The sequence below is a fragment of the Phocoena phocoena genome, chromosome 11 (assembly GCF_963924675.1).
Source record: "Phocoena phocoena chromosome 11, mPhoPho1.1, whole genome shotgun sequence".
Taxonomy (NCBI): Eukaryota; Metazoa; Chordata; class Mammalia; order Artiodactyla; family Phocoenidae; genus Phocoena; species Phocoena phocoena.
The window spans coordinates 37,664,641-37,685,512 of NC_089229.1; the positions used below are offsets into that span (position 1 = coordinate 37,664,641).

The 20,872-nt window shown below is 36.6% G+C and overlaps 1 protein-coding gene and 1 non-coding gene across 2 annotated transcripts in view; both read right to left on the minus strand.

Annotated features, from left to right (window-relative positions):
- The window catches only part of ACSS3 (acyl-CoA synthetase short chain family member 3), a 145,258-nt gene that overhangs the window by 19,597 nt on the left and 104,789 nt on the right, over positions 1-20,872 (minus strand). The window contains exons 10-11 of the mRNA XM_065887727.1: positions 8,964-9,059; positions 6,162-6,225 (exon numbers count right to left, since the gene is read on the minus strand). Coding sequence (XP_065743799.1) covers positions 6,162-6,225; positions 8,964-9,059 — 160 coding nt within the window. The remainder of the gene's footprint in view (positions 1-6,161; positions 6,226-8,963; positions 9,060-20,872) is intronic.
- On the minus strand, positions 11,409-11,510 carry LOC136131621 (U6 spliceosomal RNA). Its single transcript, XR_010656361.1, has one exon. It is a non-coding gene; the product is annotated as a U6 spliceosomal RNA (small nuclear RNA).

Sequence of the window (20,872 nt, forward strand, 5' to 3'; positions counted from 1 at the left end):
AATGGCATATGTGTCTGGTCCCAAGTCATTTTTGAGATGCCCCTAGAAAACTTCTTCATTATCCCCAAGTCTAACTGAGGAACAGGCTGGAAAGCAAGATATGAAATTACGATTGGTAATTAGTAGGATAAAATAAGAGAATGCTATCCATTCTTCACTAATAAAGCCTGGTGTCTAAAAATTCAGATGTTATTTCAAAATTGAAAAGAGACTCTAAAGAAGGTACCTTGGAAAATGCCATTTATTGGTCCTAAAGAAAAGCAGAAAAGAAAAGGGAGTTCCAGAATTGGAAGTGTGTACATATATATATATATAATTGCTTTATACATATATATATATATATATATACACACACACACATATGTACTTCATATATATATGAAGTAAAACATGTGAGAAGAGAAGCAATAATCTCCAGAAAGAAGTTAGGTGTATATGAAATAGAGCAGAATTTTTTTGCCGTATTTGAAATTAACGCTTTTCTTGTTGCTAACCTAATGATTATTCAACATTAAATGCAGGTTTTCCTTCTGGAATAGTGAGTGCACTGGGGCTCTATTTCTAAAGTTCTAGAATAAATTTTTTTTTTCTGTAGTTACAATAACATAAAAATTCATTGGACTGGCAGAAGGAAGGAAATTTTCTGAAAATACTAAGAAATATGTCGGGAAATGCCTATCCTCATCCTTCAAATGCAAGATCAAATGTTACCACCCTGTGATAACTTTCCTAACTCTTCCCAAACAGAGTGAAAAGGTGAGTTTTGTTACAAACTATCCAATTGTGAGTGAGGAGTTCCTCTTAGAGAAAACCCTTTCCAAAGAGAACATTCTTAAGCTGTAAGAGAAATAACTGAGGCAGCAGTAATGTGTGTGTGTGTGTGTGTGTGTGTGTGTGTGTTGAGGGGGAGGTATCATAGAGAAATCCTTAAATAGCTAATGAAGGAAGAGAATGTCCATCACTGTAGAAGGTAAACATCCCTGACCAATCTGAAATAAATAGAACTCCTAGATGCCTCCAATCCCAGATAAAGGACGGTCTGTACTCACTGCTCCATCAGGAATAGCCATTTGCAACACAAATACTGTAAATTGAAGACAAAACTGTTCCCTAGAGAATTCTGGAGTTGGATCCCAACTTTGCACTCTCAGTATTTCCTACAGGGTCTTTAGGCTTTACTTGTGATTTTCCTATGAAGCTGCTTTTCACCTCCCCGGAAGAGACTGCTTAGGTCATAATTTCTTTCTCTCTGGGCAGACAAACAACTGGGTTAGAAATCTAAGTTCTAGCTGTGTAACTGCTAATGATGTTCAGATTCCCATGTCGAAAATGAGATAATATCTGTCCCACTGCCTACCGCACAGTGTTGTTGTAAGACTAATAAAAGATCATACTAAAATCTGCAGAGGACATTTAGAAAGGAACGGGATTACAATTACACGACATCCTTGGTTTATTCAAAGGATACACTGGTGAAGGAAAGCCGTACTGATCCTCTCCCAAACAGCAGCACAGTAAGTGACCAAATCACTCCTGCAAAACTATAAGGATGTGAACCAATATCACTAAGGACCTAGTGTTCAATATCTGGAGGCCGAGAAATCGGCAGGCACCAGAGTAAAAGCCACTTAGACAAGGCCATCCAGCTCCCTGGCATCCCATCACTGCCTGCAGGGCACAGGCCAGTGGGACAGAGCAGGAGGCAGACAAGCTGTACTTCCAATAGCAACAACCGTGTCTGGTCAGAGAAAAATGTGTACCCACGAATCAGGAAGAGTCAGAGACCTATGGCTTTAATAACAGTGAGCACTGTGGTACTGAGGGAGGCATTGCAGTTAACCTTTTCTCTCATGCCCTGCACGGTGTTGCCTGGAAATTACTGACTCATATTTCTGCACTTTGAAGCTCTGGTTGCAATTACAGAAGCACCTTCTAAAATTCATGAACATTTTGTATTCATAGCAATTCAGGTATCATAATTTTCCCACAAACTTAAGTGCCTGGAGTTAAGTTTCAAAATCAGAAGAATTTTCTACCATGCAGGCATACAGTTTGCTCTTGTACTAGAAAGATAAATCCTTTGAAAGCAAGTAATCTACAAGAACTGCAAGATTCATGTTTATTACATCCTAGGGTCTACAGTAGTTTAGGAATCACTTAAATGTCTACCTTCTAGTTTAGGGATCCCCAGAGGAGCAAAACAGAGATTTCTAGAAAGCCTTAACAAAGGAGTTAAAAGAGCTGAAGTGGATCAAGAGGTTTTTTCAAAATTACCACATATCATTATTTCTGGTTTGGGGATGAGTCATCTTAATATGATAAAATGAATCATTATGCTTAGTACCTTGCAAAACTTAGAAATATGATTATAGCTTCAAATTTTAAAGAAACTGCCAGAGAAAGATAATTTCAAATGATACTTACACTATTTATGACAGATTTTACAGTGAAACAAGAAGCTACAACTGTATTTACAAAAAACAAATTTGGGGGCTTCCCTGGTGGCGCAGTGGTTGGGAGTCCGCCTGCCGATGCAGGGGACACGGGTTCGTGCCCCGGTCCGGGAAGATCCCACATGCCGCGGAGCGGCTGGGCCCGTGAGCCATGTCCGCTGAGCCTGCGCGTCCGGAGCCTGTGCCCCGCAATGGGAGAGGCCACAACAGTGAGAGGCCCGCGTACCGAAAAAAAAAAAAAAAAAAAAAAATTTGGGATTGAAACAGATGTAATTTTTTACTGACTTACTTTAATGTAGTTTGAACCCCATACATTTCAAATATTCTATGCAGCTTTTTCCCTCTATTCTTTCTAATCACTACAGGTATAATTAGTGAACATAAGTAGCATTAGGGAATATTTTTCTTTCAAAGAATATTCCACTTAATTATTATACAAGTAATACAGAAAAGCATGGGCATGAATAATGGAGAAGAATGGACATCTATCTCTGGCTGGTGGTCTCTCCCCACAGTAGCTTTTAATGCCAGCTCTGTTTTAAGCCTCTTAGGGACAGAGTCTTTTTTTTTTTTTTTTTTTTGTGGTACGCGGGCCTCTCACTGTTGTGGCCTCTCCCATTGCGGAGCACAGGCTCCAGGCGCACAGGCTCAGCGGCCATGGCTCACGGGCCCAGCCGCTCCGTGGCATGTGGGATCTTCCCAGACCGGGGCACGAACCTGTGTCCCCTGCATCGGCAGGCGGACTCTCAATCACTGCACCACCAGGGAAGCCCGGGACAGAGTCATTCTTATTATTGATGGCCTCACCTCATATCCATGCAAAGGTAGTATAATATAGCAATACACCATATAAACTAGAACTTTTTCTGAAAAAGAAGAGGTTATATTTTTGCTTTTGAAATCATACGGCAAGAAGCCACACCTATAGTTTACCATTGGTTATTATTTCTTAGCAATCACTGTACATACTCAGGGATCATGGGAAGTAAGAAAATACAACCTAAAAATTGTTTGCAAATAAAATTTATGAAGACTAAATTGACAATGAAGTTGTTATGATGTTAAAGTTTATAGATTTTCAATTAAATATATATTCATTTTGATTATAAATTTTTCAAGTTTCTTAAACATTAGAATTTCAGATACTTTGTGAACCCTGGAAACCATATATAATCTCTCATCAAACACCTTTAAAAGTCCACCAAGTGGTTCTGGGGACTCAGATAGCTGGTCCCTGGAAAGGACCCTGCTTTTCAGATCATAGACCTTTAGAATATGGTCTACATGGAAAAAATTATTCTCTTCTCAAATTACACACTGCTTTTTTAAACCACGGTAATTTTTATTAAGGCAAGAATGGTTTTTATTAAGGCAAGAATGGGTTTTTCCCTTCCCTTAATTCAATTAAACATATATCTATTATGTGCTCTTAAAAAGCATTCATCAGCCATTTTCCATTCGGGATGAATGATGTGTGTCCCTTCAAAGCATACAGAAGAGCTATAGATAGATACAAGCAAGTCTTCTTGATTAAATACAAAAACATCCTATGCATACTGCAAGCAGCTATTGGGACGCATGAAAAATTTTCAGGTCAATGAGTTAGACTGGAATGGCTACTGGAGATGAGGGTTTCAAAAGGAAATTCTTACTCTCACAGATAAAAATGAGTTCCTGTAATAAGGTTTCAAGACTGTTCTATTACAAAAAGAGAGATCTTGGTGGTAACTTTTTTCTCATTATTTCTACCTTACTTTTTGAATATAATTATATATATATAATATTTTCAAATACCTAGTTTCACTATTAACTTAAGGGATGAATCAAAGTCCACTGCATGTCATTATATATTGTATCATCGAATAATTTATAATGAAATCTCAGAATCCGAGATCTGTACAATAACATTCTCTGTTTAGGAACAGAGAGGGAAGAAAATCTCTCTGAATTGGCGACAACCTAAAGCACAGAATGTTTTAAGGCAATAAACAGTTCTGTTATTTTCAAGTACTTGAAGTAACACTAATGGCTATGAGAAAAAAATTATAGTTTATGTGCTTTATTATTTCTGAATGGATGTGGGGTGAGGCCACTGATAATTAGAGTGACAGGATGCATGACGGGTTTAAAACTCTACTGGCATCAAACGCCACCTTTGGGATCTTGCGAACATTGCTTTATGAAATAGATGACTCACTTAGAGTTAGGGGTTATGTAAAAATGTAAGCTGCTACAGTGCTTTTAAAAGCTCTCACAAACCATGTGCTTCCCTAAGCTAGTCAAGCATCCATCCACAATCTTGTTCACATTAATCATTTAGCAAGCCTTCCTCTTGTCCCCAACAGTTTTCCCCCTCACAGGGAAGATTTCAATCAGCTCTATGTTAATATGGATTCTGATTCAGAAAAATATGAATAGAAATGGTATATTCAGTATTCATTTTTCCATTTGCCAGCAACGTCTTAAAATTTAAATTAAAAAGAGTAATAAAGTGTTCACATGTTTATTGATAACAATAAAAAATCTGAGAAGAAATATACATATAGTGCATCTCATCTATTAGCCTTTTATAAGGTTAAAGTATCCCTACTTGAAAAAATACATTCTTTTTAAAATAACTATTTTTCATTTAATTTTCAAAGAACTTAAAATGCTTTATTAACCTGAGAAAAATCTTATACCAATCTGAGAATGCCAAGTAATAAGAATTCTTTTAAATAAATAGGAAAATAAAACTTTTTTAAAACCACATGCAACGTTCTTCATTCATAAGAGCTCATTCTGGCAAATTCTACTACTTAAGGCACATCAGTAGAGATGCCAATATCATGCTAATCAGAAGCAATAAAGCTACCTGTGTCAATTATTAAAATGTCACATACTGTGTGTCTCCAACTTAATCAACTTCCAATTCAGCTTCTGCTAGCTTAACAATTTTAAAGTACTGATGTAATGAAAGTACGTTTGAATATTTTTACTACAAATTTTAGCACTTTGTCTATCAAATGAACAATGATAAAAACTGCTAGCAAGAAATTGTGGTACTTGATGAGTCAGGGATTATATATTGTACTATTATCTAACCCAGTAATTACACTTTTAGAAATTTATCCATACTATTGTCATTATCAGAAAAGAAGAATAGACAACACAAAAAGGATGTTCAATACTGCATTATCTATAATCATAAAAATTCAAAAAAGACTAAGAGGCCTAGAAAGGGAATAAACATTTTTAAAAGGCCGAGTAAAATTTTAAATGCTTGTGAGACAGGGTTAAGGAAAAACAGGAATACATGAGAATAAACCAAGTTGTTCCAACAACCTAAAACGCGTTTCAAAAAGTGGAAAGTCATATATATTACAAAATTAACACTGTATTACTGAAGGGTCAGAGTACAGAAACTATTTACTTCTTTATATTTTTGGTACTTAAGTTACTTTTATCATCTATGCATTACTCGTATAATCAGAAATATTTTTTAAAAGATGCAAGATTTATGTTTTTACAAGTCCTATCTAAATTGGTTCCACTTTATGGGGCTTCCATGTTAAAATTACAACAGCTGGCACTGAGTATTCTCAAACAATTTACAAGCTTTTTCTGGAACCTCTTCACTAGTAATATCATTGCAACCACTCTATTTTTTCTTACTTTTACATACCAATTCTTGCTCTTTTAAATAGTAGCACTGCAAATTTTGCTTACTTTACCACAATGTTTCCTAAACACCGAGCCTTCAGTTTTTGCATGTTGTCATCCAAAATCATAACTGGAAAGTAAAATATTAAAAATAAATAAGTAAATAATTGAATAAAAACACATAAACTTAAGGCTTAAATGTTTCCAAATATTTCTATATTCAGCTTCCCAAAACTCTAGCTTTAAAAAGGCATTCTTTAATTCCTGTGAGACCACAAACATACATAAATAAGCTAAAATGAAAATTTTAAGTGTACATGTTTTAAATTTTTAATTAGATAATGAATTTTTGCTCAGAATCACCCTTAAATAAAGACATAGTATTTTAAATACACTGGTAATTTTTAAATCTACATTTATATCCATTCAAAAATACCTCTCCATTCTGTCAAAAATATTAAAAATATGTTCGGCTTTTCAAAAATTAAAGGATACAAAGTGTTAAAACACAGACAAAACATACTTCAAGCAATAAAAATAAAGAATTTAAAAGCCTGGCAAACTCCTTTTTCTGATTTAAGGCGTAATCTCCACTTATGAGCTTTAAGGTCAATTTAACCTTCCCAAATATTATCCCAATGTGTTCTATGCTACACTGTAAAAGTCCTGAAGGATTTCAAGAGACCAAAGCTTGTATCCACATGCAGTAATCTTCAGTACAAACTAGAGTAAGGATATATCATCATGTTTTAAGCTTTAACAGATCCTTTATGTGGCTTCATCCATCCAGGTTACTCTACTGAAAAATGCTATAAGAAAAGAAGAACATTATCCCCAGAAAAAGTTAATTGCTCCTGTGTGTTCCCAGAGCACTTTGTTTCAAAATTCTATTCTGACAATTATTAGCGGTGTAGGTATCTGTCCCTCACTAGATGTGAGCTCATTAAGGGTGAAGCCATGATTATTCATCTTTGTCTCCCCAAATCCCAGTACAGTGGCCAATTTACTATGTGCCCTGGAACACATTCTCGCTCTATTACCCCTCCCATTTCCCTATCTAAAAAGTGGTAAAATTCCCTTCTCATAGGGTTGTACAATAATTACTTGAAAAAAAATATAGTGATAATCTTGCATAAGATACTCAATGAATGTGAAATTAAGTATTACATTACGTTGAATGTTTTTCACATAAAAATGATTTTCTTTCCTTTCCCAAAAGGATACGGCTTTTTAACATTATAATATTAAATGTTACATTATACTTTTGAATCTCTGAATAACCATAAAAATCATGCGTCATAAAGTCATTATTTCTTTGGTTATACTTTAGTTCTAGCGTTTAAGCTGTGCTGTCTGTAAGCCAACGGCTTTCAGACAATGAGAAACATCTGTACTGAAATTCCATGAGGCATCAAAGCTTTAACTCTTTCTTACAGCTGGATATGAAAATGGTACTGAAACACTGAAAGGGAACGTAGTTAACATCTCCCACAGTCATCAGCCCCTAAAAATGGTTCAACACAAAAGCAATTTTTCTAATAAAAGGAGTAGGGATGACAGAACCCTTCAAAGGGAAGATGTCATAAAGCTGCATTCACCCTTCCATGCCTGGAGAAGTCACTGACTTCACAGAGTATCTATTTTTGCCCTTAAAAAAAAATCTTACATGTCTTTTTATAAATATATCTGCTAGGTTAAACCAAATGATCCTTAACCAGTCATTGTCCTAGAAGGAAAATGTAATATTTTTACATTAGAGAAGCAAAAACACATCTCTACATTTTGTAATTTACATGCAGATACAAACTGTATGCAGGAATTATAATCTGCTCCTAGATGCTGGGTTTAAGCTAAATTGTGCGACTTTATGCAAACAACGTGACTTCTGTACCTCATTTTCCTTGTCTGTAAAATGAATGTGTAAGACTAAATCAAGTCAGCCCCTCTGGCTTCTCTGAAATATTAATGACACTACTAGCTAAGACTCAGTTCAGTCTTTCTACCAGCAGGTGCTATGTTAGTGCTTCATTGTGTTCCATCAGCAACCCTATGAAGCATATAGCACTATTATTCCCATTTAGAAATAAGGAAGTTGAATGTTTGACTTGTGTAACAATGTATAACTTAAACAAGTCACCTTGTATAAGACATACAACTAGGAGGTGAAATCCAGGGGATTATTGAACTATTATAATCACTACCAATAATTTAAAAACAAATATGGAAAAGATAGTGTTTCTCATTGTCACATACTGCCAGCAAGGATGAAATTATTTTTCTTTTTAGAATCCTTACTCTTTATATTCATTTTTTTTAGCCAACAAGATTCAAAAGCTTTATCATCACTTCTAAATTAAAAGATAGCATATATAATGGGGAAAACTGCAGCTTTTATAACAGAAACAAACAAACAAAATAAAACATAATGGTTTGCATTGTCTTCAGGACCTAATGAGCTGTGTTACCTTAGGAAAGTTATTTAGTCTCTCTGGGCACCAGCTAACTCATCTCTAAAATGTGAATAATATCGGTAAATTAAATATACCTCAGCATTAGTTGAAAAGATGTATGCAAAGTACTTGGCACCTAGCATATATTCCGTAAGTGTTAGTCTCACATACATATGCTTAACTTGCCTTATATTATGACAGTCATTTAGAATATGTCCTTAGAAGTCTACAATCTTACTTTTGATCAAATCGGCTAATAAAAATTATCACAAAAAGTTAGACATTTTTAATACAAGGCATTCACTCAAATACTTATTAAGCACCTAGTATGTTTCAAGCAATATGATTCACACTAAATACAGAAAAATACCAAATTTATTAACATTACATATTTCAAGTAATCAGGGTAATTTCTCACCATTGTATCCTGGAACACTTTTTCCTGCTTGCCCTGGAGGAGGTGTTTTAGAATTACCTAATCCAATGCATGATGCTGTAATTGGGGAACCAGTCTCTGGAGAAATAAATATTATTTATAATTTAATATTTCAACTTGAGATCATGATGTTTCTTCAGTGTCTGCACTGCCCCCTCCCTCCACAGAATTTCACTGCATGAGGAATAGATAAATGGTCCAAATGAACTATTTAAAAATGAAACAGATCCAGTAATTGATATGATACTGACATTTTAAAAATTTAAGGACACAAATTTAGAATAATATATATAGTAGTGCTTCTTTTAAAGAAAAGAAAGGCCTCTCTTAGTGTTTTCAGTTGTGGATCAGCAGGATGAAGAATGGAGAATTACATGACTGTGATAGTTTTACAAAACATGTTAAAAACTGAAAAATCTCTAGAAAAGATGCTTTCTTTTAACTCACCTAAAGCTATTTTATCAGGGTAAATAACAGCAATGGGCAAAATATTTGTTATTTATAGTTTAGTCTCTGGAATAGGTAACATGAAGATTTTTAAAAATCTTATCATATTCTAATTTTTTAGTATCATATTTAGTATCATTTTTTTAGTATCATATTCTAATTTTTTAAGAACTACATTTGCCTAGAGACCTTGCATCTAAAACTGAATTTACCAATGCTTTATCAAATTTCTCTTAAATCTGTTGCTCCTGGACTTCTGAAGGCCCAAAACCTACGAAGGAAGCTATTTATCTTATGCTGGTTATTTCCTCAAGACCAGAGACTTATTCACAATTAGCCTTCATTGATTAACAGAAATGTTAAATTTGTCTTCTCTGTCTCAAGTTGTAACAGTCAGAATAACAGCAGCTATTACATAATAATCATAAGTTCTGAAACTGATAATTTTTTATAAAAGGATGCATTTGTTATTATTGGCAAATACAAGTTTGGAGTTACCAGAATATTTTGAATATGAGATTTGTCTCTATGGAGGGTAAGATAAGAGGGTATTGATTGTAAAAATTTCAGAACTACTGGCTTAATATTATACACATAAATGTACACCTACATACACCCAAGGGATTAACTGCCAAGCCATTCAGATCCAAAGTAATCCAAGATATTAAAAACATCTATCTTCCTAAGGACTCAGAATGTACTTCCACTCTGGTTTCCACCATGATTTATCATGTATTTATATCACTTTAGAATGACGGGAAGAATTTATTACTGTTCTTTACCTTCCAGAGTAGTTCAGTTTATTATTCACGTTTTGATGGCGGCTCAGCTGGTATCAATAACAGAAGATGAACTCTCGAACTTTAAAACCCAGTTCCTGAGTGACAGTCCAGTGCTTAAGGTGCTAAGCCAGATGGTCACCGCTGAGGAGAAGCAGCGAGTAACCGGAGAAGACATTGCTGGTGTTTGACAAAGAATTCTCAAATACTTTCATATCATGACAAAAAATCGGGAGGTATTTTATGACCATGGCATTCTATCAGCTATGAGCATTCTCCCTACAGCACAATCAAAGCATGGGAGGAAATCCACAGGTTTGGAAATTTAGCAGCATTTTTCCCTTTGCCTTTTGGAAAATGTCTGAGTATTTATCTCAGCTACCCTGCAAGAGCAGTGAGATGAGAGCAGTGGTGATGACAGGAAGCAACCCTGCAGAGCGAGGTGCTTAAAGGAAGGTACTCAGACATAACAAGGTGACAAGAAGAACAGAAGGTACTAAGACACATTAGGAAAAGAGATGTCCCCTTCAAGATGCTGCCGCTCTGCCTCCCACCGTGGTGAGAAGCAGCTTCTGAAGTCAATCTTCTATTTTTAAAGCATATCTTGTCAAGTTCAGGTGCTCAGTAGGGGCACTCCGATCATCTGAAGTACAAACTCTTGACACTTCTCAACACCATAAGGCCTCTCAGCCCTTGTCACCACATAGCTCTAGAATGTACAAATGTACCTTCCAGTGGCTCTAATACCTATCAATGGTTCTAGTATCTGCTGCTTAAAAGAAAAACAAAAACCCTGCAACAACAAAACTGTAACTGCACCCTGCTTCATCTCATCTCAGTGTGGATTCTTATAAAAGACATGGGCACTCTGTTCTTCTGAAAACTGGGAGGAAGGGAGTGTGGGAAAAGGAAGGGAGAATAAAACCTACTCTTAAATAAAGACACAAGAAACTGAAGTGCTGTCAATATCTACTGCCTAAGTTGACATTATACATCCTTCCTGAGATTCTTAAGCATCTTTTCGTAGTGATTACATCCTCATAACCTTTAACCTTCAGCTGTTTTGTTGTAGTTTATGATTGTAAAGCAACTATGAAAAGCATATTTTTCTATATGATTATTTTGACTGAATTTTAAGGGCAATGAAAAGTATTATCCATTCAGTTACTTCAAGAAGATAATGTAAGCTTATACTTTGAACATTAATAATCTGAGCATCTTGTTGTCTTTATTTTGTGCAGGGGCCATGCTCATCTTCTCTATATTGTTCCAATTTTAGTATACGTGCTGCCAAAGTGAGCACTTATTGACTTTATTTTGATATTCATTTAGAGCATTAAAAATGAACTGTTGGGAAAAAAAATGAACTGTTGGTAGTGACATGCAAAGGATACAGTCAGACAAAATGACAGTTCCTAGGAATCTAAGTATAATAAGCAGCCACAGTTAGGACAAAAGTGGGTTGAGAAAGACCATAATGGTTGTTACAGAGACTTTGGTTTTCTCTCTTTATCCCCCTGAACGTCCCAAGACCCAAGAACTGATCAATCTGCACCGTAGGCACACAGATGCATGCTCACACATTCATGCACACAGACTGTATAACCACCCTGGCTTCCCAGCAGGTCCACGTGCAGAACAGGCTTCCAGTTAGGGAAAGCCCCAGGCATGCTGCAGTCCTTAATCAAGCTCCAAAGGACTCCCAAAGCCCCATTTCAAAGACGTTCTGAAAACATCTGCTTCACACTGCCCAGGCTATAATTAACTGGCTAGCAGTTATCTAAGCAGACAGGAAATCCAGATGTCACATTTTGACTGGGAAAGAGCTACACTGAACAAACCAGAACATTCTCTTTGAAGAAAAGAATCGGACACTTCATTTGGAGAAATCTTTCCAAAGAGGTCCAACCTTAGAAAGACAATGCTCAGCAATTCACCAGCATAATTTCCTTCGATAAGAGACAACCAGGGGGCTTCCCTGGTGGCGCAGTGGTTGAGAATCTGCCTGCTGATGCAGGGGACACGGGTTCGAGCCCTGGTCTGGGAAGATCCCACATGCCGCGGAGCAACTAGGCCCGTGAGCCACAACTACTGAGCCTGCGCATCTGGAGCCTGTGCTCCTCAACAAGAGAGGCCGCGACAGTGAGAGGCCCGCGCACCGCGATGAAGAGTGGCCCCCACTCGCCGCAATTGGAGAAAGCCCTCGCACAGAAACGAAGACCCAACACAGCCAAAAATAAATAAATAAATTTATAAAAAAAAAAAAAAAAAAAAAAAAAGAGACAACCAGGAAGAAGATGGCAGGAAATTGAAGGCTCTGAAGAATAAGTTCCCTTGGTATGTTTTATATTCACACTGCATGAGAAGCTAATACAGACATTTCACTATTATTTTAGTGTTTTTACTGCCGCACTCCACCTTATTGCATTAGTGAGCTGTTACCTAAATGAATTTTCCTTAAAAATTCTAAAGGAAGAAAAGGAGAACTAATAAACATAATTTTTTCAAACATGAATTATGCCATGTACCATGTGCTAAGTGCTTTTTGTTTATATTATTGCATTTAATCCAAGTATAAGCTGATAGGGAGAAAAGGAAATATTATTTTAACAGATGAAAAGTACTAAGGCCTAACATAGAAAATTGAAACAATCTGTCCTGTTTCGCATAGTTCTTTCAGAGCAGGAGAAGAATGGCATAGATAAGTATGCCACTCATGAGGTTCCCGTGTAGAATACAGAGGAGAGAAGAAAATAGAGCTCACCCAGACTGCATCCCAGCAGAGGAAGAAAAACCTTTGTGACACGGAGTGAGTCCAGTCTCTCATACTTGTAAATGGAAGTAATGGTGGTACGTACCACTTATTAGCAAACATTTATTGAGCAGCTATTATGTGCTAGGTGCTGTCATTAGAACTGGGGATAGAGCAATAAACAAAAGTGACCAAAATCCCTGCCTTCATGGAGCTCACATTTTAATTGGGGAAACAAACAATAATAACATTCAAAAGTCTAACATACAGCATGTCAAAGAGTGATAACCACTAAGAACATAAAGAAAGCACAGATAGGATATGAGAATAGGATATGAGAAGCGATGGGAAGGGATTGCAATTTTAAACTGGGTAGCCAGATAAAAACTCCCTGAGAAGTGACATTTGAGTAAAGACTTGGAAGAAGTGAGGACGTGTGCCTTATACATATCTAGGGACAAAGAATCCAGGAGAAAGGAACCTCAAGTGCAAAGGTACCGAGGTAGGTTTATTCCTAGAGTATTTGAGGAACAGTGAGGCAGCCACTGGGACTGAAGCAGAACAAATGAGGAAAGTAGTAACAGGAAATAAAGTCAGAGACGTAGTGAGGAGACAGCTCACGTAAAACTACTTCAAAGTCCTCTTAAAACCTTAAGTTTTTCGTCTGAGTGATGTTGTGAGCTAGTGTGGACCTTTAAACAAAGAAGTTAATGAATCGCAACAATGCAAATAGAATCTACTTAAATATTTGAGCATCATGTAGGTTTTATGATCAGGTTTATTTAATTTGGGGCTTTGAGAGAGACGTGGGAGAAAATGATGGACAGATGGGAGCTGTTTTAGGATGGCTGGTTAACGACAGAGATTCCTGTGGCTTTCTGAACAGCAAGAATCAATTCACTAGATTGACAGAAAGACTAGAGCTCAGTTATGTGGTAGATGGGAGACAGATTGCCCGCACAAGCCAAAGACAATCACTTTTGTTATATAAGTGTTAGTGTTTCTACAAATCAATACAGCATTCCTGAAAGGCAAGTTGGCAATTCTTATAAAAAGCCTTAAAAATGGCAATTTTTCTAAAAACTCTTAAAGGTTGAGCATAGCCTCTAACTCAGTTGTTCCACTTTAAGGGATATACACAAGGAAATATTTGTAAGAGCTCACAAATATTAAGCATCAAGGATGTTTACCACAGTATTGTTTATACTAGAGTTTAAAAGATTGTCCAAAAGAATAGGAATTATTCCATATTAAGGAGTAATGCAAAACCAAACACCATAGGAAAATGTCTAGTGATAGGAAATAATTCTCACAAAATATTGTTTAGATAAATGTTATAAAATGCACAATGCACAAGGTGATTTAATTTTTTAATAAATAATATACATTGGGCAAAAATATACATCTTGGCAAGATACACATTAAAATATTAACAGAATTTCTTAACACCATTTCTGAATGGTGAGCAAAGGAGAAATTACATTGAAGAGTCCAAAGGCTACACCCACAACCTTGAAATCTCTCCACAGTCGTGGATTACAGGTGGGTACAACTTGTTTAATACTTCTTCTACTGTCTTGTGATGGCTTTGAGTAACAGAAAAGAGTGAAAGTGATGTTTTGTCAGTTTATAGGCACAGGCCTTAAGACATTCAGAACGCTGTCTCAGGAACCCGTGAGGTGCCATGTAAGGTGGTCCACTACTCTGAGTCCGCCAAGCTAAAAATGCCACTTGCAGGCGTTCTGGACAACAGTCCTAGCTGAGTCCAGCCTTCCAGCAGTCCCAGGCATGAGAGTGAAGCCACTCTGGAGCCTCCAGAGCAGCTCATTCACCACACAATTCTCTCTGTGTTGTCTCAATCAACAGTACTTGGAGCACAAAATCCCTAGCTGATCTCTACTCATATCTTTGATCCATAAAATCACGAGCTATGGTGGTTATTTTTAGCCACTAGGTTTTAGGGTAAATATTTTTTACACAGCAATAGATACTTGGAACACTTGACATTAAGAATATTACAAAATCTTTCAAAAAAGAATTGTGCATGTAATTATATGAAAACACTCTCCTAGCCTGCAGTTGAAATCAGGTTCTTCTTGTGTGCTTTGAGAACCATTTATATCAGCAGGACCAAAGTCTAATCCCTGACATTTTGTGCTCAGGAAATGTTTTCTGACTAGTAAATACATACTTACATAATTTTAGGCTCTGACTCCCATTATTAAGATCAGTGTTCTTAAAAATAAGTAGCAAATCACACCATGCAATCCCAAAATGAACAAGAGAACAAGAGAAATAGAGGACTCAGGAAAGAGAAAAAAACTGTATGTTACTGTTGCAAGTCTGTTACAATCTTTTTCTTATTCCAAGAATGATATTCAAAGGTCAGTCCTTCAACAAATATTTATTGAACATATCCAACCTACATAATTCATTTCTTTTGGGGAGAAGAGAGTGTTAAAGATGGAAAGACATGCCTAACAGAAATAGAAGTTATGTACAAAGTTGAGACATTAGACCACCAAGGACTGACTGCAAGTTATTTACCAGAGCAAAGCTTACAGGGCTGGGGGGGTGGGGGGTGGGCGAGGGGTGAAAGAAAAGAAATAATAAGGAACAAAATGAGAGGGGGGTGCAAAGGCAGATCGCGAAATGTTAAGAAATTTGGATATTATTCTGGGAACACTGGGGGACCCGGGGAGTTGTAGCAGAGGAGATTTGTTCAGATTTGCACTTTAGAAAAAGCTCTTCCGTTGCAAACTGTGGCACTAAACTGAGAATCCCAACCCAGAGCAAGAAATCAGTTAGATGTTGGTGGTCTGATGCAGGTGAGTGGCAGTGGAAGATGAGACCAAGTTGGAGTTACACTCAGAATCAAAAGGCCTTGCTGATGGTTTGGATATAGGGACAGGGCAAGAGGGAGAAATCCAGGACAACCCCCAGGGTTTTGGCTTGTAGATGAAAGACAACACAGAAAGAAGAGTAGATGTGAGTAGGGCTAAGAGGAAGAACGTTATGGCAGGTTCCGCTCTATAAATAGGAGCTCCTGCTGCATCTGGAAATCTGCCATTGTGCTCCCACTGCGGTTCTAGAAACACTACATTTAAGCAGTATGGATTTTAGAAGTTGGTGGCCCATGCAGAGAGCTGAAGTCCTGGAAATAAATCAATTCAGTGGCACAGGGCCCTTGAGCCATAGTAACCACAGCATCGTGATGGGCACAGAAGCAATTTGTAAAGAAACTATTCTCTACACCTCTAAATCTATACTGTAAGCTCTAAATAACTTGCATGGTGGTAGCAGAAAGAAAGTAGAAACAGTGAGATGTACAACAGTGAAAGAAAATCAATTTAATCTTTTGTGTTCACGAGATGGTACAATTACATTTTAAAATACTTGATTCAACGCAGCCTACCTTTTGGTACTGGAAGCAAACCATTAATTCAACCTGAGAGACACTGGTCTTATCCTACTCTCTCACCAGCACACTGCGTCTAACCTTAAGAGAAACTCATAAATAACCTGTAGTTGAATTAGATAAAAAATGCTGTATTAATGAAAGCATAAGGTAAAACATAAGAAGAAAGGGCTCTGATCAACACAGAACAATGAGACTTCTGGTTCTAATGTTAACTAGCTAGTTGACACTGGGAAATTAAATTCTCTATGATTAATATTTTCATTTATAAATTGAGCTCTTATGTTCTAAGTTTTCTTGAGTCTGGACTATCTACAGACCAGGATGCTAAAAATGGCCTTTATATTCATGAAAGATTATTCACAGAAAGGAAAGGAAAGGAAAAGAAAAATGTTTATTGAATGTTACTATAGGCCAGGAACTTGCTGCATTGTTCATATACATTTCACTTCATTTCAAGCTTTCTACAAGCCTGTGAGCAAACACATGTGCACTAGATTAGAGACTTGCCAGCGGCTACAGAGTAAGTGGCTAAACCAGGATTTAAACAGTCTTATTGGGATTCAGTATCACTTTTTACTACCCACATTGCTTTTCCAAGGAGAATAGTCACCTGTTGTTTTCTAATTAGAACGGACAGCAAAAGAGGAATTGGCAACTACTACTTCATGGGGCCAAAGGGCCCACAGTGCAGAGAATTACATGCAACAAGGGAAAATCAAATTTCCAGACAATAAGGTTTGTTAAGGGAGGGTTTAGGAACTCTTCGTCTCGTAAAGATCTACAAAAACATGACATATTTCCACCTTTCTAGAGTGTATTAAATGAGACTCTTGGCAAGGGTAGGACAATTAAAATAAATGATATTTCAAAGACCAAACCAACTTCATATTATTAATCAATTTCTTAGCGTTTAGTCTCTTGTCAAAAATTATCACTAATATAATAATGAGCATAAATAGGGATTCTAAAAAGCAATTATACATATCTGAACTACTTCATGTATAGTAATCATATCTGAAAACAACACCAACTTGGTGTTCTTCCCACATTATAATGCTGTAAAGATGAAAATGTCTGATTCAATGGCTGCTATGTGACTTGGGATATTCATTTTCAGATGGATTAATAATTCGTAAACAGTTATTCATTTCAAAGAGAGAAAGCCTCACCAAGCCTAACATTTGACAAAAGATTATTCCTTCCACAAACCAAATTCACACAGCTTACCTCTAAGCTCCTGCTTCTCAAATTGTCAGTAACAATTACGTACTTTAAACTAACGAAGACTTGCTCTAAAGGAGAAAAAAAAAATGCTGTTGCCAGGCAACAAAGATGACATCAAGACATTTTTCCTCCCTCACCAGATGAATACTTTCACAGTCTTACTAGCTGAACATTGCTGACATGACACTGTGTCTACATGACTGCTTTTCCCAATCACAACTTCTCATGCCAAACTATCTACAATTTCTTTCCCGTGAATGAAAAAGAGAGATGAATTTATTTTTGACCACTCTGCTGGGAAAAACAAAATTCATCAGACAATAGTGATTCATTCATATTACTGAAGACTCTTCACCTTCTGCTATTTGAAAGCACCATAGGGTATATTCTGGACAAGCCAGTTCATGGGGCAATGGCACTGCCTATCCAGTCTAACCCTGAGTTCCACAGTGTGTATTTCAAAAGTCTACTTCAATCCACCGTCTTTGAAAATGCAGGCCTATACTTTAACCAAACCCTACCACCACAGCCCGAATTTGATGGGCTCAGAAAATATTCAGTAAAACCCAGAAAGCAGGGAATGACAGTTGAAAAGTAAAACCTAGGAAGGCAGCATTTGGTTGTACATAGAAATATTTTACTTCAAGACCTGCAACCAAAGGAATGTATGCTAGTGGCTATTGGCACCCAAACCACGGAGAACAGATTTTTGAATAATTAAAGATAGTCATCAAGATAGTCACCAAGAAGATACTTTCCTCGCTGTATTGTCAGCCATACAGAGCTTTTTATCCCTTAGCCCTAGGAAGCCATTTTGCAGGAAAACATACAGGATTTTGCATGGGGCACAAGCTAGGTATGTTTAAGATGGACGAAAGTCACACACTAGCACATGGGGGTGTAACAAGGTTTAAAGAAAGGCAGAAATAACAAGAGTCATAAAACTCCCAATGTGGAATTCCAGGGATGAAGAGAATACCCTGTCACAGACTAAACTCAGAACTACACACTGACAGATGGAAATTCCTCTTCAGTACGTATATCAGTTCAGATGCCTGAAAGTGGAAAGTGTGAAAATGCAAAGGTAACCAAGGAAGAGGACGATCCAGAAAAAGATGTGGCTTAAACTTGGACACTTTACCTATCAAGTCTTAAATCACATTTAGTCTACCCAGGAGGAATGAAACAGTACTATATTTGAGCCTGTATCACTTCTCATAGAGATCTCTGGTTAGGATAACTGTTATTAAACTAAAATGAATTATTCCATTTTGTGGTTTTGATTCTTGTAAATAAAAGATATTGCTGCCTTTAAAAAATCTTAGGCTAATGGATCTTCTCCAGATACACCTAAGGATAAGGACTGAATTTGGTCAGCTTAACCAATTTTTGTGGGTTAGAACTCTTGTCCCAGTTGTCTATCCTCAGGAAGTATATCTTACCAAACAGCGCAAAAATAAGGATTATCAGGTCAAGTAGCCTTGACACATTTTAATAATATGGTATTAGGATGTGTGTGCCTTTAGGATCAATGATTTTGATTTAAGAATCAGCATGACTGAAGTTTGCTGGAGCCTGTGGGTCCATTTTAGTAAAATCCAGAATTATCAGATTCTTCCTCAAAGGAGGAGCATTTAGGCTATATATAGAATATAGTTACTTCAGAACTAGCAATTGCAACTAAAACTGCAGCAGTTCAGTCAAACAGGGAGAGAAATGTTGTGAATACTTCAAGATATAAGAACTCAGCAAAGGTGGCTCAAGGCAGATAAAGTAAGATCAATGGCCACCAATGTCTCAATCCATTAGGAGATTACCATTTTCTCATTGAAATCCCTTCTAGGGGTTTTAAAAACTCTACAAAGAATTTTACTCCTCCATTAAAGTGATGGAAACAAAACAAACAACAAAATCACCCAGTGCTACTCAAGTTGGTGGTCATTACCTCATTTCAATTACTTCATCACTACGGGGGGGGGGTGCATCACTTAAAACACTTTAACATAAGGTTTGTATCTTCTGATGGAAACCACACAGATTTGTTCTGCTAGCAGGTGGAAAGAATCATTGATTCTTTTGATCTAAACCCTTCACCAAGTTGTCCCTTATAAAAGCTACTGTGGAACTTGAGTGTTCTAACTTTGCAGTGGTTATCTTTATTTAAGTGACTGATAGCAAGTAAAAGAATAAAGTGTTTCTACATAAAATTAAATAACATTACAAAGTGGGATGCCAAACTTTTTTGCTGCAGCCATTTATAAACTAGTGCCATATCTTATAGTAAACAGGAAGGAAAGAGAGAAAGAAGGAAAAAGAAAGGGAAGAGAAGGGAAGGCCGGAAGACAGGAAGGAAAGAAGGAAGGGAAAAAGGAAGGAGGAAACTTCAAAAAGGGATAAGGTCTACTATGTTTTGGGTTTTAGTACTTAGTTGTTTAATTTTTTTTTTTTTTTGTACTAGGTGATTCACTCAAAAGGAAAACAGTTCCTTCATAGGCATCTTAAATAAGAAAAAACAATTCTTGCAAAGGACACAATGCACTGCACTGACAGTTCTTTCTTTGTGCTGTTTGATTTCTGGAAAAGCTCATCTTAGTACTAAAAATGATCTATAGCAGTGCAGTGTTTTATCTGGTGATTGTACAACTGAGGGTAATGAAGTTCTGGCTGTTTATTTCTTTGTACACAAATTATCATATCTTAAGGGAACATTTATCAATTCTCTTAATTTCCCCTTTTCAAATTATGATTGTAGCACCTCTATTTCTTAACCCCTATTTAAAAAAATGAAAAATTCAGTCAATAATCCAGATGCTTCCAATCATCTTATGGATAAATTACTATAAAGATAAAGCATCTGAGTAAATGACAATTTGTCTATTACCCAGAATTATGAATCAAATATATACAACTCTCCTATATAAACTTAGCAAGACCAATTTCCTTCATGAGAGCATTAAATGTTTACATTATTACAATCCAAAACAAGGGGTTAATGCTTCAGTGGTGTTGAACAGAGACAATTCTTTATTGAAATGCCCCTATAAGGAGTTGATCTGTTCTCGGATTTTCCACAGATTAGTTCTCAATTTAGAATCTTAGGTATTATTTAAATCAGACATCAAAGAGTGTTGATATTAACAGATCAAAAGAGGATGTTAGTCACTAGAAATCTGCTGTTGCTAATACAAATTTCACTTGGGTAACAAAAACAACATTGTAATATAAATGGAATGACTGCAGAGTGCCTTCTTATAGCCCAAGTCACAGG